A 25,633-nucleotide genomic window follows, 5' to 3' on the forward strand; every position below is an offset into this window, starting at 1 on the left:
AATTATTAACTAAAGGCCATAGTTTACATTGTAATGTAAACTTCAGTCATTGTAATGTACAGTTCTGTGGATTTTGACAAATGTGCAATGTTTATCCACTATACACTATCATACAGAGTATTTTCACTGCTTTGAAAGTCCTTTGTGCTCTGCTTTTTCATCCTTTCCTGTCCCCAAAACCTCTGGCAACCACTAATCTTTTTATTGTCTCCATAGGTTTCGCTTTTCCAGAGCTGTCATATAGTTGAAATATATCTTGTGTGTGTAGCCTTTTCATACTGGTCTCTTTCATTTAGCAATATGCATTTAAGATTCCTCTAGGTCTAAAATCTTAAAAACAAATTATTTTTTGTGACTTGATAGCTCATTTCTTTTTTGATTACTGAATAATATTCCGCCGTCTAGATGGACCACTGTTGTTTACCCATTCACCTGCTGAAGGACGTCTTGGTGGCTTCCAAGTTGGGCTGTTATGAATGGAGCTGCTATAAACATTGCTGTGTAGGTTTTTGTATGTAAGTGTCGGATTCATTTGAGTAAATATCAAGGAGCTCAGTTGCTGAATCATATGGTAAGGGTATGTTTAGTTTTGTAAGAAAGTGCCAGGCTGCCTTCCAGAGCGGCTGCACCATTTACATTCCCATCAGCAAGCTCTTGTTCTGCCTCCTTACCAGCATTTAGTGTTGTCAGCGTTCTGGGGTTTGGCCATTCTAATAGGTGTGTGGTGTCAGTATTTTTTATTTATTTTATTTTATTTTATTATTTTATTTTATTTTATTTTTTATTTTATTATTTTTTAAAATATTTTATTTATTCATGAGAGACACACACAGAGACGCAGAGACAAAGGCAGAGGAAGAAGCAGGCTCCATGCAGGGAGCCTGATGTGGGACTTGATCCCGGGTCTCCAGGATCATGCCCTGGGCTGAAAGCGGCGCTAAACCACTGAGCCACCAGAACTGCCCGTCAGTATTGTTTTAATTTGTACTTCCCTAGTGACCTGTGATATTGAACATCTTTTCTGCTTATTTGCCATCTGTATGTCTTATTTGCTCTTTTAGGACCTTTGGTTCATATTTTGATTGGTTTGTTTTCTTATTACCAAGTTTTAAGAGTTTTTTGTATATTTGGGATCTAAGTCCATTATCGGATACATATTTTGTAAATAATGTCTCCCAGTCTGTGGTTTGTCATTTTGTTCTCTTGACACTGTTTTATATTGCTCTGTTCTACTCCATTAGAAACCAAAACTGGCCCTTGAGGCACTAATTGATTTTACAGCCCACTAGTAGGTCATAGCCTGTGGTTTGAAAATCTGTGTTTGCTCTACTTCCCTAACATTCACATGGACAATGTCAGTAAAGCAACTGTTCTGGGCAGTGATTCCCAACATTGATCAACAGGAGTTCAGAGTTGATATTGCCCTTTTTCTATTGTAGAGGATTCTTTAAATTTTAGTGAATAGATTAAATTTGGTCAGCTGCATCACCACTTCATCTGATAGTAATGACATATCTAAGTGTAATGGTTAAGCTCCATGAAATTTTGTATTTCTACATGGTTTTAGACAGATTTCCTTAAAATGCATATGCATTTATTTATGTATTTTTTAAATGCATGTGCTTTTAAATACTGAAGAGATTCATAAGGTTAAGGGAAGCTAAGGTGTGTACTTTGTATTTCCAGGAATAACGTATGACCTAGATTTCACCTGTTCAAATTGGTGAGATGGAATTTTTGTATAATGGAATATATGCTTTTTAAATGTTAAATCATTTTTTAAAATTTTTATTTATTCATGAGAGACACAGAGAGAGATACAGAGACATAAACAGGGAGAAGCAGGCTCCCTGCAGGGACCCCAATGTGGGACTCGATCCCAGGACCCTGGGATCATGCCCTGAGCCAAAGGCAGATACTTAACCACTGAGCCACCCAGGTGCCCTAAATGTTAAATCATTAAAGCCAAACAAAAACAGTAATTTGAGCTAAACAGAATTGATATGGTTACTGAGGATCAAATTTATAATGGTTGTTTAACTTTTTTTTTTTTTTTTTTAAAGTAGACTCCCCACCCAGGGTAGGGTCCAATGTGAGGCTTGAAGTCACAACCCTGAGATCAAGACCTGAACTGGGATCAAGAGTCGGACACTTAACCATTTAAACGACTGAGCCACACAGGCACCCCCGGATATTTAACTTTGAATAGATGCTACTCAAATATTTACATGTATTTGTCCTCTCAAAAGGGTTAATATGTATTCTTGCAGTTTTATACTTCTCATTGATTAGAAAAATTTTTCACTGCTCTCTACAGGGCAATTCTGTTTTTTTTTTCCTAGAATAATGCAAACCCCAGTTTTGGAAGTTGAACTTAACATGATTTTACTAAACTATTCTGTTTTCTGTGGAGTTAATCTTATTCCTCCCAAATTTTGGAGGGGCAGGGAAAACTCCCTGATACCCTGCAGTGCCACCTTGTGGAAAGAGGGAAGGCTTTAGCAAGGGACATCCATGCATCTCTAGGTTTGAGTGAAATCTGCCGAGTGTCACATGTGTACAGACTCCTGACTTTCATGCTAATGTTTTTCAAAAAATTTTTCCCTTCTCTCTGATGTGGATCAACTCACTGATTAGAGGGGTATGATATTGGCAGTCTTTTTCTATAGAGACCTTGATGATAAGGCAGGAGTCCTTCATAACCCAACCTATTGAAAAAATAAATTTTATTTTCTTTTTTGAAAAAATTTTTATATATGGCTGGAGAAGTTTATTGAGTGCCTACTATATTCTGGGCACTACTGCAGGCAGTAGTGATACAGCAGTGAATTAAGTAAATTTTTTGTTCTTAGGGAGCAGTGAGGAATAGACGGGATAAACATAAATATAGATTTGGTGGTGAGTGCTAAGAAGAAAAGAAAAAGCAGGACAGTAAAAAGATTGAGTGATAGACTAGTGTTATGTTAGATACATTGATTAGGGAAAGCTCCTCTCATAAGGTGACATTGGAGCAGAGGCCTGAAAGAAGAGAATAATACAGCCATGCTAATAGCTGAGGGAAGCATGGTCTAGGTAAAGAATAAGTGCAAAGGCCCTGAGGCAAGAATTGGCTTGCTCTGTTGGAAGAACAGTGAAAATGTGTTCTTTCACTGTGGCTAGAGCAGGAAAATGAAGGGAGATACGGTAAGGGGTAAGATCAAAGTGGTGTTCTGTGTGATACAGATCATGTAGGACCTTGTAGACAGGACTTAGGACTTTGGAATTTATTCTGAGAGAGGTAGAAAACCAGTTGGGGGTATTAGGTGAAGTGATATAACTGAATGAATGGCAGAAGTGGAAATATGGACCAATTAGGGTGCTCTTGCAGAGGTCCAACTGAATGGTAGTGGTGGGTTGGGCCAGGGTAGTAGCAATGGAAAAGAGCAATCAGATTCTGGGTATACTTTGAAATTAGGATTCATAGTATTACTAATATGTTCTTTGTGGAGGATGAGAGAGAAGGGAGTCAAGAGTACCTCCCAGGTCTGTCTGATTTTGTGTTCCTTGCTCTGGGTGGGGAGGGTAAGGGGGGGAGGAGAGAAGGGCTCCCTGGCATTTGTTTTTCTGTCTTTGAGAGGCTAATTTAGGGAAGTGGCATGAGGCATTCAAGGGGAGATCTTAGACTTAGTTTTCCTTACAGCACTAACATTTCTGAGTTCCTAAATTGGTGAATCGGTGAACAGTGTTACAATATGTTAGGTCAGAAGGGAGCTGAGGCTGATTCTCATATTGGGGCACACAGCCTGTTAGGAAACTTGAAAGGGTCTTCTGACTCCAGGTGGTGCTTTCTATGGCTTTTATGAGCTGCTTACTTATAAGCTACCAGGTGAGTTATTTATTACCTGCAGTAACTGCAGTGTGGTATAGCTTTTATCATTTTATTTCTCCTCAGTTATCTTTGTTGTCCCTGTGTTCCTTTTCCACTAGATATGGAAATAGGTGGGGTTGGTGGGCCAAGGCATCTAATGTTTTATTTGAATGGCTGAGGGCCAGCAAAGTCTGAGAAACGTTGTCCTAACCGGTATATCCTATCCACATTGTCTCCTGAACTACTGAGGAGAAGCTGTGACCCAGGGAGGCAGGAGGGGGTGCACAGCAAAATCAGTGATAGAGCCAGTGATAAAATTTGACTTATTTCAAGCTTCTTTGTATTGCATAAGCAGAATTCCTTATTTCCTTTTCTGGAAGTGTGTAGTCCTACATTTACCTTTACTGTGGTATAATTTATATACCATAGCACTCAATTTCAAGTAAACAATTAAGTGATGTATAGTAAATTTGCAGAGTTGTACAACCATCGGTGCAGTCTAATTTTAGAACTTTTATTTCACCCTAAAGAGAAATATTGTGCCTCTTTACAGTCTCTTTCCCCTAGTTTCTATCTCTCTGGGTTTACTTGTTATGGACACTTCACATAAATGGAATTATATAATATGTGATTGTGTAAGCATAATTTTTTCACGTAGCATAATATTTTCAAGGTCCATCCTTGTTGCAGCCTGGATGTGTCAGCACTTTGCTTCTTTTTATGGCTGAATAATATTCTATTGTATGATATACCTCATCCGTTTATTGGTTAGTGGACGTTTGGATTGTTTCCTCTTTTTGGCTATTATGAATAATGCTGCTTATGAACATTTGCATACCAGACTTTGTATGGACATATATTTTTATTCACTTGGATAGGTAAGTAGGAGAGGAATTGCTGGATCATATGGTAATAAATCTGTGTTTAACGATTTAAACTGCTGAATGGTTTTTCAAAATGGCTATGCCAGTTTATATTCCCATTTATATTCCCATACCAGTGCATGAGAGTTCTAGTTTCTCCACATCCTCATCAACACTTGGTTATTATCTGACTTTTTGATTATAGGATAGCTCCTTTTTTGTTGTTGTTATGCATCATTGTTCCACCAGCTTTACTGAGATATGATTGAGGTGTAGAATGTTGTATCATTGTATAATTGATATATAACATTGTATAACATATACAGAGTGATGATTCAATACATATGTATATTGCAGTTAGTTCCTGTTTTACGTCTTATACTTCCCTAATTTGTGCTTTGTTTGGTTTCTTTGGACTGACAGGAACATCCTTTAAATGCCAAATTTGTAAAAATGTTAAAGTATATATATATAGATGTTTGTAGATATATAAATTTGTGATTATTACTGATTAGTTGACTTTATGTAGCTCCAGTGTCCTTGAAAGTAAGGGTAAAGTGAACTCTCAGATTACTCAGTATGGTTATATAGTTACCTGCCTGCTGACCTGTCTTCATTCACTGAGCACCATTTAGGAGTCCAGCATTGTACTCAGGCTCTGAGTTCAAGCACGCTAGTCCTGCCCTCACTGGCCTTATGGTAGTTCTGGGGTTTTTAGGTTAAACAAATAATAATGAGTATAAATACAGCTTGAGACACACTTAGATGATTTCAAAGCCTGGTAATGGGTTACACCTCTCTCCTGTGAATCACAAACACTGTTCCAGTAGAGGATGTAATCAAGAAAACACCCATTATTTAGTGTAAGAATGTGGCACTAGAAATAGCCATAGTCTGTCAGAGCAGAATAGGAGGCTCTGTCTCAGGTTGGGTCAGGAAGGACAAACATTGGTGTCTGGAAAACTTCCAAGAGGAGGCGATGAGTGTAGATGATTGAGGAGGAGGAGCAGGGTGTGCAGTCTGTGGGAGTGGCTTGTCTGGGCAGAGGGGTGGTTGGAGGCTGGCATCCTGTCCTCACGTGCTGTGTGTGTTACAGCGCACAGTACACACCTTAGCAGGTTTTTCTTTTTAATTTTTATTTATTTATGATAGTCGGAGAGAGAGAGAGAGAGAGGCAGAGACACAGGCAGAGGGAGAAGCAGGCTCCATGCACCGGGAGCCCGACGTGTGGGACTCGATCCCGGTTCTCCAGAACCGCGCCCTGGGCCAAAGGCAGGCGCCAAACCGCCGCGCCACCCAGGGATCCCTTAGCAGGTTTTTCTAACTGTGATTAACCAGATCTCTTCTCCAGCATATTCATTTTTTAGGAAGGATAAACATTAACTGCTTTTTCTCTGTACCTGTTTTCTTTAGTTCCTATTGAATTTCATCTCTCTATCTTATCTTATACATCTCTATTAAAAGAAGAAATAACACTACCTGTCAGATTGTGACATGCTATCAGTTCTAAGATATACTATGATTTTAGAGATACTAAATTGTAAACAAAACAAAAAGTGCTTCTAGGATCCATACAATATAATACTTGTGTTAGATATGTTTAGTTTTTTTTTAAGTGAAGGAAATCTTGCTAGAACGGCAGTCACATGCCTTCTTTTCAGCTTTAATTTTAGGTGATGCCTTAAAAAGTCTACCATCCAGATCAATACCAGCTTCGTTTATCTTGAAAGCTTTAAATCTGCCATGATTATAACGAAATTAGCTTTGATTGAAATATTGGAGATTACAACAAATGAATTTTGCTAAGATTAGAAAAGATAAGGTTTACTAGACTATAATACAGAGCTTAAAAACTGAAGTAATGTTTAGTGACTTTTGGATGAGTTATCTGGGCGGTCTTAGCTTTTACAATTACATGTCCAGACTCCTAACTGTGCCATTCTTGCCTCTCTCTCCTCCCCCACCCTAGCGCGCTGATCTTACTTGTGAGCTGAAAAGTCTGGGTAATTTAAAAGTGCCCCAAAATAGTGTCATTCCATCATTCATTCTGACAGCAGCATGTTCATCAAGGACTGCTCTTGAGAGCAAGTGAGCACAAGCCGTGCTTTTATGAGTGCATGCTAACGGGGCTGCTTGGGGCCCATGGTGGGAGGTAAGCATGCCGATACCAGTTCTGGCTAGAGTTCTGGCATCCAGAAGCCAATGATGTAAACACTCACTGCCTCGTGGTGTTGAGAATATACTGCGGGCTGCTGCAGCAGGCAGAGGAATAAAAATACTCTGAGGAACTGCGGGAAGCAGAGCACTCTACTACTTGTTAGTGAACTATAGTATTAGCACGTAAAGGGAAGGTGGTTAAAAAAAAATATTTTAACTAGTTTGAAATTTTGATTTACAATGCATGATTTAGAAAATATATTCTTAAATCCTGAAAAGCATTTACTGTGAAATTACAAAATGTATCATTAGAAGTATAAAATGTGTGTAAACAAGAATAAAAATACATTCTGGCTCTGTTGAAACTGGGAAAGCATTAAACTGTCCCTTCAGTTCTGGACATGTTTGCACCAGATGCAGGAATTACTATTTTTTTCCCAAATTCTATAGATTCCAGGCCATTTATTTCCATATTCAGAAGCCCCCAATTTTATAATTTTCTCTTATGCATTAGTGGACAGAAATAACTGCTGAACTTCTTGTAAAATTGAAATGTATTTATAATATCTAAGAAGAACAGACAAAAAATGCTTTTTCATTGAACAGACTGATGTATCTTAGATTATGTTCAGTATTTCCTCTGTGGTATGGTATGGTGGAGGCTTTCTATCCTGTGTATCATTCATGGAGTCAACCAGATGTTGGTGTGCCTGCCATGCCTCAGATACTGTGAAGGCAGGGGGAGATGTGGGATTCAGAAGGGGATTGCTTAGAGCCTAGTGAGCAGGGGAGAGACATGTTAATGCTGTGATGTAAGTAATAAAGATAGGCATGAAGAGTAACTGGATCACAAAGGACAGAGCATGTAGCCTCCCTGGTGAGAGGAGGAGGTGAAAGGGAGGTTTTGCAACAGTGGTAGCATATGAACTGAATTTTGGAGGGTGAATTGAAGTTTACAGGCAAGCGGACGAAGTGCTCAGGGACAGCAGCCTGAGAGAACTTGACTGGAGTTGAGGGAGCAAGACTCAGTGTGTGAAGGGGCTGGGACTGGGAGGCCAAGAAGGTTATGCTGCGTTGTGTCTGCTGTGCTGGGAGCTGGGAGCTCACCGTGGAGGCCATAGGCTTTGTCAGAGGATATTCTCGGGAAATCCAAGCCTCAAAAGCTTCTCTGGGGAAGAAGGTAGAGGTTCACACGAACATTTGACTCTTAAGTGCTCAGTAGAGAAACCTGTTTCCTGTTTATGTACTAGAAAAAAAAATCATTTGGGAAGGGCTGCTGTTCAGCAGTGTGGAACTCCTGAGTGTTTTTAAGTAAAGGAATGACTTCATTTGGAAAGTGAACTGGCAATGCCAGAGGTGAAGTTGGAGTGAGGAGAGGTTGGTGGCAAGGAAACCAGTTGAAAACTGTTACCAATTTTGGGTACATAGTATCTGATCATCAATATAAAGATGTTTAATCTCAAAATTTAGGAATTTAGGGCACTTTCAAGGAAACTATTTTAACAGTGAACTAAAATACTTAATTGACAGCTGAGATTTTAAGTGAGAGGAGGATTTTGGGACATGCAAGTTTTGTTTCTGACTCTGATCAAAGAATAAACTGAAATATTTCATAATACTGGTTAAAGAAAATCTTTGGTTTGAATTGTACTTCAGGAGTAATTTTTTTAAATAAATAAATAGATAGATAGATAAATAAATAAATAAATAAGAGAGAGAGAGAGAGAGAGAGAGAGGCAGAGACACAGGCAGAGGGAGAAGCAGGCTCCTTGCAGGGAGCCTGATGCGGGACTCGATCCTGGGTCTCCAGGATCCCACCCTGGGCTGAAGGCAGCACTAAACTGCTGAGCCATCGGGGCTGCCCTACTGAGCCACTGGGGCTACACAGGAGTAATTTTTTTAAAGATTTTATTTATTTGGAAGAGGGTCAGGGGGTAGTGACAGAGGGAGAGAGGAGAAGCAGGTTTCCTGCTGACCCCGACATGGGGCTCAATCCCAGGACCTCAAGATCATGATCTGAGCCAAAGGAAGACACTTAACCGACTGAGCCACCCAGCCACCCCAGGAGTAATGTTTTTTTAAAAAAATCCCTTCTAGGGGCACCTGGGTGGCTCAGTTGGTTAAATCTGACCCTTGAATTTATTTATTTTTTCTTTCTTTTTTTTTTTTTTTTATTCATTTATTTATGATAGGCACACAGTGAGAGAGAGAGAGAGAGAGAGGCAGAGACACGCAGAGGGAGAAGCAGGCTCCATGCACCGGGAGCCCGACGTGGGATTCGATCCCGGGTCTCCAGGATCGCGCCCTGGGCCAAAGGCAGGCGCTAAACCGCTGCGCCACCCAGGGATCCCTGACCCTTGAATTTAGCTCAGGTCTTGATTTCAGGGTTGTGAGTTCAAGCTCCATGTTGGGCTCCATGCTGGATGTGGAGCCTACTTAAAAAAATAAAATAAAAAAGAAATCCCTTCCATTTTGATCACTTTAGATCTTAGATCAAAATGGTAGGTTTATTTTAAAGATTAAGAAAAATACTGGACAATTTTTTTTAACACATGATAATGTATTTTCATGTTTAAGGGCCATTTGCATTTTATTATGATACATTGTTGTATTTGCTCAGCCAACTTTTTAAAACTTTTTTAAAAACTAGGCTCTAAACCCAACGTGGATCTCAAACTCATGACCCCGAGATCAAGAGTTACACACTCCATGGACTGAGCCAGCCAGGCGCCCCTTCCTCAGCCAGTTTTTGAAATAAATGGGATATTTGGTCTTTTTATTATCACTTTTTAGGAGCTTTTTCTATGTTAAGGAGATTAGCCTTTTATTCGTAATTTGCATTGCAAAAATTTTCCCCTCAGTTCGTCTTTTTTGCTTGAATATATCAATCTTTTTTTATAGTGTCTGTTTTTTTAACTAAAGCCAGAATGAGCTTCTGTACACCAAGGTTATAAAAATGAATTTACTTGGTTTTATTCTATAACTTTTATAAATTTATGATTTATATTTAAATATCTGAATTAGTAGGAGGTTATGCTGGTAAAGGATGTGTGATACGAATCCATTTTTTTTCCCCAGATGGGAATTTTAATTGTTCAAACATCAGTCATTGCATAGCCTTTTGCTCTCCTCAGTTTTGAGATATCCCCATCATTTACCATTTTCTGTTTCTGGACTTCATAATTTGTTCCATTGATATATTTATGTACTACTACCATATTGTTTCGAGGCTTTATAGCATCTGGTAATGCTAGTTCCCTTCTTTTGGAATTTTCCTGACTTTTCATTTTAATTTTTCTACATGAATTTTGTTTATTCATTTTAACTTTATTATTTGTGTATTCTCCATACCGAGTGTGGGACTTGAACTCACAACCCTGAGATCAAGAGTTGCATGCTGTTCCGACTAAGCCAGTCAGGCTCCCCTCTACATGAATTTTAGAATTAGCTTATCTGTTTCCCAAAACTAATCCTGCAGGCATTTTGGTGTGGGTGGGAGGAGTGGGAGGTGGAGGGAATTGTTTAAATTTACAGGTTAATCTCCTTATGATAGTAACTTTATGTTGTAACTTTAATCTTTTCTCTTACAGATGATATTAACCGTGTTCTTGAGCAACAACGAACAGATTCTAACAGAAGTTCCTATAACACCAGAAACAACGTGTCGGGATGTTGTGGAATTTTGCAAAGAACCTGGAGAAGGCAGTTGTCACTTAGCTGAGGTGTGGAGGGGAAATGGTACGTGTTAGACACTGCAGATATAAGTGCATAATATTTATAGAATGCAAGGTATTGCTTCTAGTTCTTAGTTATCTTAGTGGTAATGAACTGAGTAATTAAAACCACATTACATGGGGTAAGAGTTTACAGATGCCTTTTGTAAAAGATACGTGATCTGTTCCTTACTAGTGCCATCTGAGATAAGCTTGGAAAATGGATGCAGCTCTTCTGTGAGATCTTTTTTTTTTTTTTTTTTAAGATTTTATTTATTTATTCATGAGAGACACACACAGAGAGAGAGGTAGAGACCCAGGGAGAAGGGGAAGCAGGCTCACTGCAAGGAGCCCGATGTGGCCCTCGATCCTGGCACTCCAGGATCATGCCCTAGGCCAAAGGCAGGCGCCAAACCGCTGAGCCACCTAGGTGTCCCTGTGAAATCTTTTTTGATCTCACTGTGAACCATATGAGAGTTCTTTGTCCTCTGAGGCTTTACAGTGTTTTGTTTCATATGTGTTGAGTTGTTCATCTACTTTTCATTTCGCCTCTGAAACTTCAAGGCAGAAACACTTATATTATTTTTCCCTGTGTACAACACCTGTTAAACAGTAGGCCCTTGAAAAATATTAAGTTGTGAAGAGCAAATGCAGTTGACCCTTGAATAACATGGATTTGAACTGCTCAGGTCCACTTGTGTGTGGATTTTTTTCAGTAAATATAGTGGAAAATTTTTGGAGATTTGCAACAATTTGAAAAAACTGGCAGATGAACCACATAGCCTAGAAATACCAAAACAAAAACAAAAACATGTTTTCCCTTCTCTTAGGCGTATACTTAGGAGTAGGATTGCTGGGAGGTAAGGCAGTTGTTTAACTTGAGGAATTGCCAGCCTCTTTTCCAAAGCAACCATTTTACATTCTCAGCAGCAAATGAGGGTTCCAGTTTCTCCACATTCTTGCCAACACTTGGTATTATGTATATGATTCTAGCCATCCTTGTGGGTGTGAGTGGTATCTAATTGTGGTTTTGATTTGCATTTCCCTAGTGACTAATCATGTTGAGTATCTCTTCATGTACTCATTGGCAATTTGCATATCTTTAGAGAAATGCCTATTTATTTATTTATTTTTAAAATATTTATTAATTCATGAAAGACACAGAGAGGCAGAGACCAAGGCAGAGTGAGAAGCAGGCTCCATGCAGGGGAGCCCGACTTGGGACTCGATCCCAGGTCTCCAGGATCACGCCCTGGGCTGAAGGCGGTACTAAACCACTGAGCCAGCCAGGCTGGCTGAGAAATGCCTATTTTAAATCCTTTGTCCATTTTTTTAATTGAGTTGTTTTTTTATTATTGAGTTATGAGTTCTTTGGTTTCGGAGTATAACTGACATAAAATGTACTAGTTTTATGTATACCTAATAATTTCATATTTGTATATATTGTGAAATGATCACTTTAGTTAAGTCTAGTTAACATCCGTCAGCATACAGTTAAAAATTTTTTTTTCTTGTGACAAGAACTTTCAAGATCTACTCTTTGAGATCTTGAAAAGTTTTCAAATATGCAATACAGTATTATTAACTAAAGTCACCCTGCTGTACGTTACATCCCCAGTAAGAGTTCTTTATATATTCTAGACAAAAGTCCCTCATTGGGTATATGATTTTTAAATATTTTCTTCCAAAGTCTTGTGCTTTTAATGTTCTCCTTAGCATTCACAGAACAAACATTTCAGGGCACATTGAGAGGTGTTTGACTTTGGTAAGTGTTGGGACTATCACTAAACCAGAGGTAAGAGGGTAGGTCCTCAGTTATCAGTCTGATAACAGTGACAGGAAGCAGTGGGACAGTTACATAATGACAGTGTGTTGGGGGACTGGCAATAGAGCCTGATCATTCTTTTTTTTTGACCCTGATCATTTTTATTGTTCCTTCTTCCCCAACCACTTAGCATCTTGTTCTTTGTTACTTGTTATCACTACTAAGTCCTTACCTCCTTCTCCCTCCTTTTACTTTTCCAGGAAGGAATAAACTTTTTCTCTAAGTATCATTGCCCCAGTTGGTCCCTGGTCATGGAGAATGCTCATCTCCCTTACAGGAGTCTCTCAATGGTGCTCTCCTTATCTCCAGGCCCACCTGAAATCCTAACCTGTTGTTTTACCTCATTAGGAATGAGGACTAATGCCTCACAGCAGAGGGTCATAGCATACTACATCTGCCATGGCTTTTGTATATGCCGTTCTTATTGTCTAGAACAATCCTTAGCACCCACCCCATCTTTGCTTGACTAACTTCTGTTCACTCTTTGCCTCTCAGCTCTTCCTTGAATGTCAGTGTTAAGTGTCGCTCCCCTGTGCTGCAATGCTGTTGTTGTATTTATCAGAACATAATGCAGTCATGTTCACATCTCTCATTGGATTACAATTCCTGAAGGCAGCAGGTTGTCTGTTCACTATTATATCCCCTCAGTAAAAACTTAAATCGTTGAGTAAAACAGCAAAGCTGGGTCTTGAAAAGTTATTTTCTAGTGGGTAAGATTCAGAGAAATGGGAAAGCACTTAGAACAGCCATTTTCAGTCTTTCTACCCTTGAGAAACCCTTACCGTAATTTTCAGGTTTCAGAGAATCCTTGAGTAAGAATTATTGTACCTACAACTCATATTAGTATGATCAGTATGTCATAAATATAATATTCCAGTATAATTGTCAATGCTTTTGAGAAGAGACTGCTTCTCTGTGGATCTGTGTATTAGTTTGCTAGCCCTGTCATAACACAGTACTACAGCCTACAGGGCTTAAACACCAGACATTCATTCTCTCCCAATTCTGGAGGCTAGAGATGTGAGATCAATGTGTTGACAGGCTTAGTTTTTCCTGAGGCCTCTCTCCTTGGCTTATAGATGCCACCTTCTCTCTGTGTCTTTCTTGTATGCATGTCTGTGTCCTAATCTTTTCTAGTCTCTTCATTGAATGAGGAAAAACTGGATTGAGGTCCACCCCAGTGACCTTACTTTTACTTAGTACCTCCTTAGAAATCCAGTCTCCAAAGAGTTGCATTCTGAGGTTCTGGGGGTTAGGAGTTCAAACTATGAAATAGTGGGGGGGACACAGCTCAGCCTATCACAGTCTGTCAGTTTGGCCAGTGTATCATATTAGCCTGCTATAATTGTGCTTCCAGGGACGCCTGAGTGGCTCAACGGTTGAGCCCCTGCCTTTGGCTCAGGGCATGATCCCGGATTCCTGGGTTCGAGTTCCACATCGGGCTCCCTGCATGGCCTGCTTCTCCCTCTGCCTGTGTCTCTGCCTCTCTCTGTTATCTCTCATAAATAAATAAATAAACATTAAAAAATAAAGTTGTGCTTCCCTCCCCACACAGGGCCAGCTCTATTGCAAACTAGGTGTGGAGGTAGAACCTTCAGCTTTTTCCTTTTTAAGTTTCCTACTTGATTTTGTTTTTGCCTTATCCAAGAACACCTGAAAGTTTTACCTTACATTCCCATGATAGGAGATGCTAGTGAGGCACAGTATCTTTCACAGGTGTAAGGCAGTGAAACTTAGCTTACTTTTCTTTTCTTTTTTTTTTTTTTAAGATTTATTTACTTATTCATGAGAGACACAGAGAGGCAGAGACACAGGCAGAGGGATAAACAGGATCCCTGCAGGGAGCCTGACATGGGACTTGATCCCAGAACTCCAGGATCATGCCCTGAGCCAAAGGCATACACTCAACTGCTGAGCCGCTTAGGCGCCCAGCCTACTTTTCTTAAAATGGATTTTTTCTTTGAAATATTTAATTCATAAAGGGAAGCAATAAATTTGTTAAATAACTGACTTAGTATAAAATCAGATTTAATGATTATAAAGTTATGCTCAGGGGTTCCTGGGTGACTCAGTCAGTCTAAGTGTTGGACTCTTGGTTTTCACTTTGGTCATGATCCTCAGGGTCCTGAGATCAAGCCCTGCATCAGGCTCTATGCTCAGCACAAAGTCTGCTAGAAATTCTCTCTCCCTCTGCTCCCCTCTCTGAGCTTACGTGTGCATGCTCTGTCTCAAATTATAAAATCTTAAACCTTTTTTATTGGCCTGTATACATAAAAAGTGTTATTTTCAAAACTAAAACTGTAGAATGATATTTACTTCTTTAAAGTTCACTTTGTGCTTGGATTTTTTGTGCAGATACTCAGTTGTGTGCTGAACTTGAGCTAAGCAAACACAGATTTCATTTTCAACTGAGACCATTTCTGTCCTTACTCTGACGTTTAATAAATAAGACCGAGCTTGCACGCATGTCAGGAAGGTGCAGTGTTAGCAGCAAAGTGTGTGTTACCTTGCTGTGAAAGGCGGGACTCTTTTCTTTATAGAAATCTAGAACTTATCTGAGGCAGAGCAATTTATCACACTGTGAATGTATGATTAGACTGCAGCCTGTAAAGTTCTTTCTTTGTCTTGGAATCTACTTCTCTAGGCAGATTTAGAGAAAGCCCACTTCTCAGGATAGACGTAGAGTACGGTCTCTCACCTAGCCATATGCTCATGTGGAAGGTGACGGTGCTGCTGTGTCGTCCTGCCACTCTCAAGTCACTGCCTGTGAGCCTTCCTCATTTCCAAGCACAAGCAGAAGTGGGAACATTTCAATATTTCCTTTTTTCCCTTTAACTTGATATAAAATCTACATATCATAAAAATCACTATGTGAAAGTGTACAATTCAGTGATATTTAGGACATTCACGGTGTTGTGTAGCCATCACCAATCTGTGTTCCCTCCATTCCTTCCTCCGCCAGCCCCTGGCAGCCACTGCATGACTATCTGGCCCTGTGTATTTGAGTATCTAGGTACCCATATAAATGGAATCATAGAATATGTGGCTTTTTTGGTCTGGCTCCTTCACTTAACCAGACCAAATATTTACAAGGTTCATCCATGTTGTAGCATGTCTCAGTACTTAGTGCCTTTTTTGTTTTAATAATATCCATTGTATGAGAGACCACGTTTTATTTATCCATTCAACAGGTGATGGGCGTTTGGATTGTTTCCATTTTTTGATTGTGATAATGCTGCTGCGAACATTCAAGTGCAAGTGCTTGTGTGGACATATGTTTTCACTTCTCTTGAATGTAGGCCTAGGTTTAGAGTTTCTCTTATCTCATACCTTGTCTTCAAAAATTTCCACTTTGGGCTTCCAGGAATGTTTGTAAAACACAAACACTAATAAGATGTAAAACAAAAGGCATAATTAAGCAAGAACTTACCCCCAAAATATGAAAATTCCACAATTCACTTTTTACCTACACCAACCACAGTTGTCAGTGTTGGTAACAGCAAAGAGTGGGGGTGGGGGGAGAGCTCCCAAAGCATAAATCTCTTTAGAATGAGAACTTCTCTCCAGTTTCCCATTACAGAGCTAGAGGTTATGATAGGTCCTATGAATCAGTCTTTGGTGTGTGAGGAAGTGTTGGGGAATATGTTTCTGGAGAAAAAGGCTAATGTCATCAGCCTGTGGTCCTCCCCTCCATTTGCCAACTGCCTGTTTGAGAATCAGGTAGTAGTTGGGGTGGGGGGCAACCTGGCGACACCACCTCAGCTAAGCAGCCAAGGCCAGCATCACAGTGATCTGTCATGGTGATGGCACCATGGTCAAAAGGGTATAGGACTGGGATCCCTGGGTGGCGCAGCGGTTTGGCGCCTGCCTTTGGCCCAGGGCGCGATCCTGGAGACCTGGGATCGAATCCCACATCGGGCTCCCGGTGCATGGAGCCTGCTTCTCCCTCTGCCTGTGTCTCTGCGCCTCTCTCTCTCTCTCTCTGTGACTATCATAAGTAAATAAAAATCAAAAAATAAAAAAAAAATAAAAAGGGTATAGGACCTTTTGGGTGGTGGGATGGGATGAGAAGGCACCCAACCACTGTGGAGTTCTCCCCAAAGCCCACCATCTCAGTCTAACCATGGGAATAACACTAGACAAGTCAAAGTTAGGGACATTCTGTAAAATACTTGATCAGAACTCCTAAAACTGTCAAGGTCATTAAAAAAACAAAAACACGAGGAAAGGACTGAACTGTTATAGACCAGCAGAGACCCAGGGTTTAGACAACTAAATGTAATGTTGTTTTCTGGTTGAGTTCCCGGAACAGAAGAAGAACATTAGGGGAAAAACTGGTGGAATGCAGATAAAGCCTGGAATTTAATTAACAGTAATGCACCAGCGTCAGTTTCTTAGTTTTGACAAAGATACAATAATTAAGATGTTAACATTAGGGGAAACTGGGTAAACTCTTTACTGTCTTGGCTACTATTCTAGAGGTCTGCTAGCATTCAAACATGAAAATTCTTTTTATATATTAGGTAAACAAAATCTGTAAGGTACAAAGAACAGAATTAAGATTTACAAGACCTCTGTGGTGACGTTAAAAATCATAGAAGAACACAAGGTGCTTGAACAAAATGGAGAGACAGAACTACATTCATGGACTAGAAGACTCAATTTACAAAGATTTTGGATCTTCCCCAATTTTTTTATAAATATGATTGTAGTCAAAAGCCTGCATTTTAAAAAAGAACTTGACAAGCAGCTCCTTTAAAATATATGAGAGCAAAGGGCCAAGCAGTGCCAAGACAGTTTTAAAGATAAACCAAGTGAGGGGACGCAACCTAGCAGACAACAGTGATAGTGGGGTAGCAGTGAAGACTAGCATCACCATGAGGTAGGTGGCAGCCCACAGAATAAAAGAGCCCAGGGCTATCCAAGGCCTGTGCCAGGTCAGAGGTGGCAATCACAAGTCTCCAGAGGAAGGAGACAGGAGTATGTAAATGATGCTGGGACGATTGATGATTCAAGTAGGGAAAACAATGTTCCATAAAGACAATGAAAAGCAGTACTTTATCATTTGTAGGAAAAAACTATAGAATATTCTTTTGACCTTGGAGTAGAGAGGATTTGTTGTACAAAAAACTCAGAAAGATTGATAACTGCTTATATTTAAAATTTTTAAACTTCTGTATAATGAAAGGCACCAACAAAAAATTAAAAGACAAGCCTATTTTGGGGGATGCCTGGGTGGCTCAGTTGTGAGTGTCTGTCTTGGGCTCAGGGAGTGATCCCAGGGTCCCCTGATCGAGTCCCGCATCTGGCTCTCCGTGAGGAGCCTGCTTCTCCTTCTGCCTGTGTCTCTCCCTCTCTCTGTGTGTCTCTCATGAATAAATAAAATCTTTAAAAAAAAAAGAAAAAGGACAAGCCTATTTTCAATATATGTAACCAACCAACCCAGGGTTAGTATCCAAAGTATAAATAGTTCTTCATATACCTAATAAGAAAAAGGCACACAGCCCAGCTTTTTGGTTTGTTTTGATTTCTGTTTGTACATGTGGTGTGGTTCTAAGCAAACTAGCAAGAAACCTATGAAATGGTACCTTGTAATTTTAAGTTATGTTAGTGCTCTTCTCAAGAGCACTTGTGCCAATACTCTGGGGGGGGGGGTTTAACATTTGAAGTGTGTTAGTACTTTTTATTCTTAGAACTTATTTTTTATTATCAACTGGGTAGTTTTTGGTCTCTGCAGGTGCTTGCCAACATTCACATCACTGGTCCTGAGTTGTAAGGAGGTACCCTGCCCTATCCTGTGTGTATCTGATTGCCACATACAACATTTTAACCGGTGATGAGGCTAGACCAGTGTGTTAATGTGTTTCTTTGAAGAGTAGGAGTCACACTGTATCCTGATAAATATTCTAGAGGACAGTTTTCAGTGTTCCCAATTTCATGTTGTAGAGTTGACTTTACATATACTACTTTGTTTATGTGCTATCTATATTATTTCCTGGGAACTTAGATTCTTGCTTTTACTTCATTCAAGTTAAAATTTAATGCTTATAATATCCTTGAATTCTAATATATATGTGTGTGTGTACACTTATTTAAATCTATTTTTATTTTTTACTTTTGGTTGTAGTCATTTTGTTTCTGAAATAAGATGTGTTTTTTTTTTCTAGAGCGTCCTATACCTTTTGATCACATGATGTATGAACATCTTCAGAAGTGGGGGCCACGCAGGGAAGAAGTGAAATTTTTCCTTCGACATGAGGATTCCCCAACGGAGAGTAGTGAGCAAGGTAGATAAATGCTTTCCTCATTTGTTAATTCCTGCCATAAAAGTTAAGTAAAATAGGAATAAATGTTAAAATAACTTACATCTTTTTTTCCCTTCACTCACAAGTGGTGAGAGATAGAGTTGGTGTCTGCCATTTCTGTGACTTCTATTACTGCAGTCCATAGCTCCTCCACATGGTGTAGGCCTTGCTTCATTCCCCGAACTCCAGGCCATGCAGGTAATACAGACTCAAACATGTCAGGAGGCCTGTTGTTTAAAGACATTGTTTTTGATAATACTGGATGGGTCAAATATCAAGATTTTAAGAATAAATAAAACCTTGAAAGGTTGAGAAAAATTCTGAGAAGTGTTTCTTTAAAAAACTTTAGAGTGAACAAGACCTTTCTGAGTATAACACTAAGCCATAAAAGACTGGTAAAGCAAATTAATGAAAAAAGAGAACCCCTAAAACTGCGTGGCAATAACCACCCTAAGCAAAGTCAAAAGACAAATTATAAACTGGGAAACAGCATTGATAGCTCATATTGCAAAGGGCCAACTACCTTTATATATGAGTTTCTAAAAAATTGAAAAGGAAAATCAGTTTTTTTTTTAAAGGCAAAATGTAAACACACATGGTTACAGAAAAACAAATTTACTTGGCCCTAGGTTATGTGAAAAGTGTTACTCCTGAGAAAAGAAATTCAGGGGAAGCAATGAGTTAATTTCTCCTGTTAAACTGGTGAAGACTAGAACGCTTACTGACAGTGTTGGCAAGGAGGTTGAGAAACAGGCACTCTTCCATGCTGCCAAGGGAGTGCCAGTAGGCAGCTTCTGCAGAGGGCAGTTTAACAATATCTATTAAACTTACAGAAGCACAGTCTCACTTCTGAGAATTTATCCTAAAGCTGTGCCTACACACACACAAAATAACGTAGACGTAACATAGCTCCTGGGGCATTGCTCGTAGGAGAGCCTAAATGCCTGCTGTGAGCATCGGATCAAAGAAACGATGGTACATCCATACCATGGGCTGCTCTAGTCAGAAATAGGAAGAAGCTCTGAGCCCTGACCACCCCCCCATCTCCTGAACAGGTAAGTAAATAAACAGAGTGCAAAACCATATGCACATTGTGCTTCATTCTGTGTGACACAGACAGAAGCCTAATTCTGTACCTCTGTATTGGCTTGTATGTGCATAAAGTGTCTCAGGAAGCAGTGTAAGAAAATGGTAATATTGCTAGCCTGGGGGCAGGCTGCAGGACAGGCGGGGAGTGGGGGGGCGGCGTTGTGGTGGGAGGGCAAGTTGTTGATTGTATACCTGTTTGTTCCTTTTGAATTTTGGACCATGGGAATATGGTACCTATTTTTGAATTTAAGAATTTAAACAAAATAAGAGAATCTTTTTTTTGAAAGCCTATATATACACTGTGCAGTTAAGAGACCCTTGACTTGCTATTTAACAGTGATTGTAGATTACTTCTGGTATTTAAAAAAAATAAACAAGGGATATCCTTTTGTAAAAAAAAAAAACCTATATTGTAAGTTATCTCCTTTTATTTATATTTTATCATAAAGGACGTTTTGTCCTAGGATAAGCTGCTAGCTACTTTATTTATTTATTTATTTTAAGATTTTATTTATTTATTCATGAGAGACAGAGAGAGGGAGGCAGAGACACAGGTAGAGGTAGAAGCAGGCTCCATGCAGAGAGCCTGATGTGGGACTCGATCCTGGCACTCCAGAATCAACTACTAGCTACTTTAAAACCATCTTTCCTTAGCTATAAGTATTGTTCTAGTGCTGTTTCTTACAATGTGCCATTACTTCTGGGTCTTACTCCATCCAGCTGCTGGTCTCTGGAGTCAGACCAAGGCTCCAGGTCCAGCCCTTCATTCACTTTTTACCTTAGACAAGGGCCCAACCTCTCAGGACAAAAGCCTCCTGAGAAGGAAAACTAGACTAGTTGACAGCTAAGTGCTATTCTAGTGCCAAGAATTTATGTTAGCTCTCTGCCTGAACTCTCCAAATGCTTATACCCCTCCTCTACCTAGCTGTACTTAAATTTAAAATTTCATATTTTACTCTTACTGATATGTGTACATAATCCTTAATGTCTTGGGTGGAGGGCTGAGGGTGAGGTCTTATTTTATTCTCATTTTATAAAGTTTAGAAGTTTTGGGGATACTTGAGCTAACTGTTTGGAGTCATAAGGAAGGTGACAGTGCTCACCTCCCAGTTGACCTTCATCATCACCTACAGTGCTACTCAGCTAGTGGTGCTGACGCAGTGTGTGTGCAGCAGACCAGTGGGAGGAGGGGATTTTGAGCTGCATGGTCTGAAGGGGACAACTGTAAGCACAAAGCATAGTACTTAGAAAAGGCATACTTGGGGACCTTGAAAGATGAACAGGACGTAGAGGGGAGCATGCAGACCAGGATGAAGGAAGCTGCCAGGGAGGTGTAGTGACAGGGATTCCCAGGTTGGCAGGGACCATCAGTCAGGACTGGAAGAACCAAATTCATCATACCTTGCATCACTTTACAGAACCTTCCAGCAAAATCCCCGCCTCCCTACTTGACACTTCCCGGGTTAGTTTAGATGATATTTGTAATAGGACCTTCCCCATCTCTTCAGCCTCCTTCCCCATCCCTTCTTTCTCCCTTTCAGCCACATCCCTTCTTGCATCTTCATATTCTATGGTCCCTAACTCACAAGCCCCCCACCCCCAATGCTCTACCCTCTGCCTTATTTCCTCTTCCCATGCTTATGCAAACTGCACCTATCTCTCAGAGCCCAAGTAATAAGATGGCGAGTGCTTTTGGGGCGCTGTGTGTGGTGGCTCAGTCAGTTGGGCTTCCTGCTCTTGTTTTCCGCTCATCGTAGGATCTTATGGGTGTGGGATCGAGCCCTGTGTCAGGCTCTGTGTTTAGAGGGGAGTCTGCTTGAAAGATTCTCTCCCTCTGCCTCTCCTCCCCACCAGCCCTGTCTCAAATAAATAAACCTTTTTAAAAGGGGGGAGTGCTTTGTTCCCTGATTTGTTTTTGTTCTCTGAGCTTCTCCTGTTTGTATTCTAAGCAGCCAGAGTCGAGGATTCAAGAACATGTTTCCTCTATGCTTCCCACAGAACTGAGTATAAGGCAGTTGTCACCATCTGATATTATTTAAAAGGCGTTACATTTGAGTGTGTATTACGTAGAACTACAGGATATACATAACAAGAAGTGAAAGAACTCCCTCACCAAAATGATGAGAATTCTCTATGTGGGAGCTAGAGGAGAGCATAGAGGATGTTCACTTCAATTACTGATGACACTTGGGGAAACATGCTTGAAGTATAAAGTAGCTCGATGAGGGCCATCTGCAGAGCATACACTACAACCCAGGAGCTGGTGCACTGGAGTTGGGAGCGAGCTGCTTACTTAGTGTGGATCTTGGGCAAGTGACTCCGAGGCTCCTGCCCTCACCTCATTTGCAGGGTGCATGGGGCTGTGACTGCGGTTGGTGAGGTGTACTGACACAATGCTCAGTAGGGCCAATGCACAGGAAGCACTCACCAAATGTCACCTCTGACTGTTCATTTTTTTCTGACTCCAGAATGCAAGGTCATCTTTACCATCAAGATTAAGTGGCACTTGGTATAATTTTAATGTTGTGGGTTTTGTAGTATTCCAACTTCTTGGTAGCTTGTTATTTGGAAGAGGGAGAAATTGTAGAGTATTAAATTAATCTGAACACTTATTCCTTAAAAAATACCAAGAATAATTAAGACTCTAATTTACCCTGTAAGCGGATAGATGCCATAGTCTAAGGGGGTGTGTGTGTATGTGAGTGATTCCTGCTACCAGGAAACTACTCTAGACTCCACAACGTGGCTCTTGTGTGCTGTAGGACTGTGTTTGGCTGCATGCCATGCCACTCAAATCTGTTTAACTTCTTTTTGAATTTTTGCTCCCTTTTTCGGACATTCTATTATTATCTTCATCTTTCCCCATCAGATATACTATGTATTTGTTCCTGTACTCTGTATCTTTGCTATATACATAAAAAGAGTAAAGTATTTTTTATTCCCCAAGGACTAGTCTTTGCCCTCTAGGGGACAATATCACTGTCTTTGAGAATGCATGCTTTAAAGTGAAGCAAGCCATACCTCCATTATACCATTTTTCTTCAAATGTTTCAAAGTAACAGGAAAGAAAGAGGAAAACATGTTGTCCTGTCTTTTTTTTTTTTTTTTAACATGAGGTTCATGTGCTTTTGAAGTCATGGATTTTAGGTACTAAAGCATGCTCTGGGATGCAGTAATTCTCAAATGACATTAAGGAATAGCTGTAGAGATGAGTGGGGTGGGGGCTGGCACTGGGCACATCAAAGACTTTGGTCTCTGTGACTTGAGTTACCAGGTGCACAAGCATGCAGCAGGCTTTATTTTATTTAAAAGATATGGCACATATTTCTACAGTTGAAGTTTGTTTTTTTTTTTAAAGTAACATTTCTTTTTTTTTAATTTTTATTTATTTATGATAGTCACACACACAGAGAGAGAGAGAGAGAGGCAGAGACACAGGCAGAGGGAGAAGCAGGCTCCATGCACCGGGAGCCTGACGTGGGATTCGATCCCGGGTCTCCAGGATCGCACCCTGGGCCAAAGGCAGGCGCAAAACCGCTGTGCCACCCAGGGATCCCTACAGTTGAAGTTTGAAGCCTTCTTGGAATAATTTAATTTTTGTGGAATAAAGGAGAATTCTGAAGATGTCTAATTTGCACTGATGTCCTGTGTCCGTTGCGACCCTGCCTGTGAAGATCAGTTGTGCAGCAGTGTTCTTATTGCTGGATATTAAGTTCTGTTTTAGTCCCTGCTAAAATATAAAAAAGTCTAAAAAATATTTAATAAAAATTAGTTGTGGTAAAATACATATAGCATAAAACTTACCATATTGACCATTTTTAAGTGTTAGAAATCTTTTGATATGAGTCAATTTCAAGATTCTGAAATAGAAAAATTTCATTTGAACAACTTTATAAAAATTATAAAGCATTTTTTCAACTGTGTCAAGTGTTGAGTTGTTCAGCATGGTATTTTTTACTTGTGTTGCATAAATAATTAGTGAAGAGATGGGAGAGTATCCTCTTACTCGTGTATCTTTTAGTAAGTGTGGCCCTCTCATTTCTCTAGGTGGCCGTCAGAACCAAGAGCAAAGAACTCAGAGAAATATAATAAATGTACCTGCAGAGAAACGCACAGAAAATGGCGTAAGTAATAGTGAATCAAGTTGAAATTTTGGAATTGCTTTTTACAGATACGAATGACCTTGGGTTACAATTTCTCTTTAAAGACTTATTTGGGGGCGGGATCCCTGGGTGGCGCAGCGGTTTGGCGCCTGCCTTTGGCCCAGGGCGCGATCCTGGAGACCCGGGATTGAGTCCTACATCGGGCTCCCGGTGCATGGAGCCTGCTTCTCCCTCTGCCTATGTCTCTGCCTCTCTCTCTTTCTCTCTCTGTGACTATCATAAATAAATAAAAATTAAAAAAAAAAAAAGACTTATTTGGGGGGTAGAAATTAGTATTTCTGTTGAATATTTCTAAAGTTTTCATGAAGTTCCACAGAGCCACTGAGTGGTTTTAGCAGTCCGCGTCTGGCCCACACACACAGGCGGGCCCCGGGCACAGCCACTGCCTGCCGCCCCCAACATCCCTGATACCCCCCCCCCCAGCCATGGCGCCTCTTGGCACAGCAGCTATTCCCTCCAGGGCATGTGACTGATTGGCCCGTCCCCAGAAGCAGGTGCTCTCAGTTCTAGACTGGGAGATGAGCAAGCAGACTCGCTTGGATCTTCCATGTGGATGTCTCAATCCTTCTGTCAGGTTTTGAAAGACAAAATGCCTGGTGGGTTGTAGTCTCCTTCCTAGTTGTCTTAAGCAGAGGACTTGCTTTATCAGATGGTATAGCCCTGGAGAACAGGCCTGACGGGGGAGGGGGGGAGTGGGAGGAAGTGTGTCTCAGTGGAGGAACTCTTTTTAAGAAATGTTGGTGTCCGTGAAAAGAATGAGCAGAAATGAAGGAATGAATGGGGATGAGTGAATGAGAGAAATTTTCAACGTAGTCTTTTCTGGAAGTTTTAGTAATAACTTTTCCAAGTAATTTTCAGGCTAGAGAATTAGTTTCTTTTTCTGGCTCTGCCACTAACCAGATGTGTGACCTTGGGCAGGTTACTTCCTAGCACAGTGCTTGGCACAGCCTGATGCGGGTAAAGAACATGGTCTGGAGTGTGCAAGGCCCATATTCAGGCACTGGCTTCAGAACTTCATGGCTAGTTAAACCTGAGCAAGTTACTTTGCCTTTCTACTTCCCAACTTATTGTTGTTGAGCTGTGATTTTAGTTTATTAGCTACTGTTGTGAGTTCCTTGAGACGCCTGGGTGGCTCAGCAGTTGAGCATCTGCCTTTTGCTTGGGGCATGACCCCGGGGTCCTGGGATCGAGTCCCACGTCGGGCTCCTTGCAGGGAGCCTGCTTTTCCCTCTGCCCGTGTCTCTGCCTCTCTCTCTCTGTGTGTGCGTGTCTCCTGAATAAATAAATAAAATCTTAAAAAGAAATAATATCCTTATCTTTCTCTTACTTTGTACAACTTTAAACCATGGCTCTGGACCTCTCTCCGGAGGGTGAGGGTATGAGCACCTCCCCTTTTTTAAAGATTTTTATTTATTTATGAGCAACACAGATTTGTTCACTCCAAATCTAGAGTCTCGGGTTCTGTGAGGCATATCTGCTTCAGAAAGTCTTAACAAATAAAGGCCCAGACCCCATTGGTAGGACTTTTGATTCAGTGAGTCTGGGGTGAGCCTGCAAAACTCTGCCATATGACTGTGTCACCCTGCCAGGATGGGGAACCTCCAGGTTATATGCATACACTGCCAAAAACATCCAGAATTTACTTGTCAAACCAAATTTCAAAGATAAAAG

At 40.4% G+C, this 25,633-nt stretch overlaps 1 protein-coding gene across 3 annotated transcripts in view; it reads left to right on the forward strand.

Annotated features, from left to right (window-relative positions):
- PPP1R13B (protein phosphatase 1 regulatory subunit 13B) overlaps positions 1-25,633 on the forward strand; it is a 91,809-nt gene that overhangs the window by 29,219 nt on the left and 36,957 nt on the right. For all 3 annotated transcript variants that reach the window (XM_055303943.1, XM_055303945.1, XM_055303944.1), the window contains exons 2-4: positions 10,458-10,605; positions 18,573-18,692; positions 23,847-23,923. In XM_055303943.1, the coding sequence (XP_055159918.1) occupies positions 10,458-10,605; positions 18,573-18,692; positions 23,847-23,923 (345 nt within the window). The remainder of the gene's footprint in view (positions 1-10,457; positions 10,606-18,572; positions 18,693-23,846; positions 23,924-25,633) is intronic.

Source organism: Nyctereutes procyonoides, unplaced genomic scaffold (genome assembly GCF_905146905.1).
Source record: "Nyctereutes procyonoides isolate TBG_1078 unplaced genomic scaffold, NYPRO_anot_genome, whole genome shotgun sequence".
Lineage (NCBI taxonomy): Eukaryota > Metazoa > Chordata > Mammalia > Carnivora > Canidae > Nyctereutes > Nyctereutes procyonoides.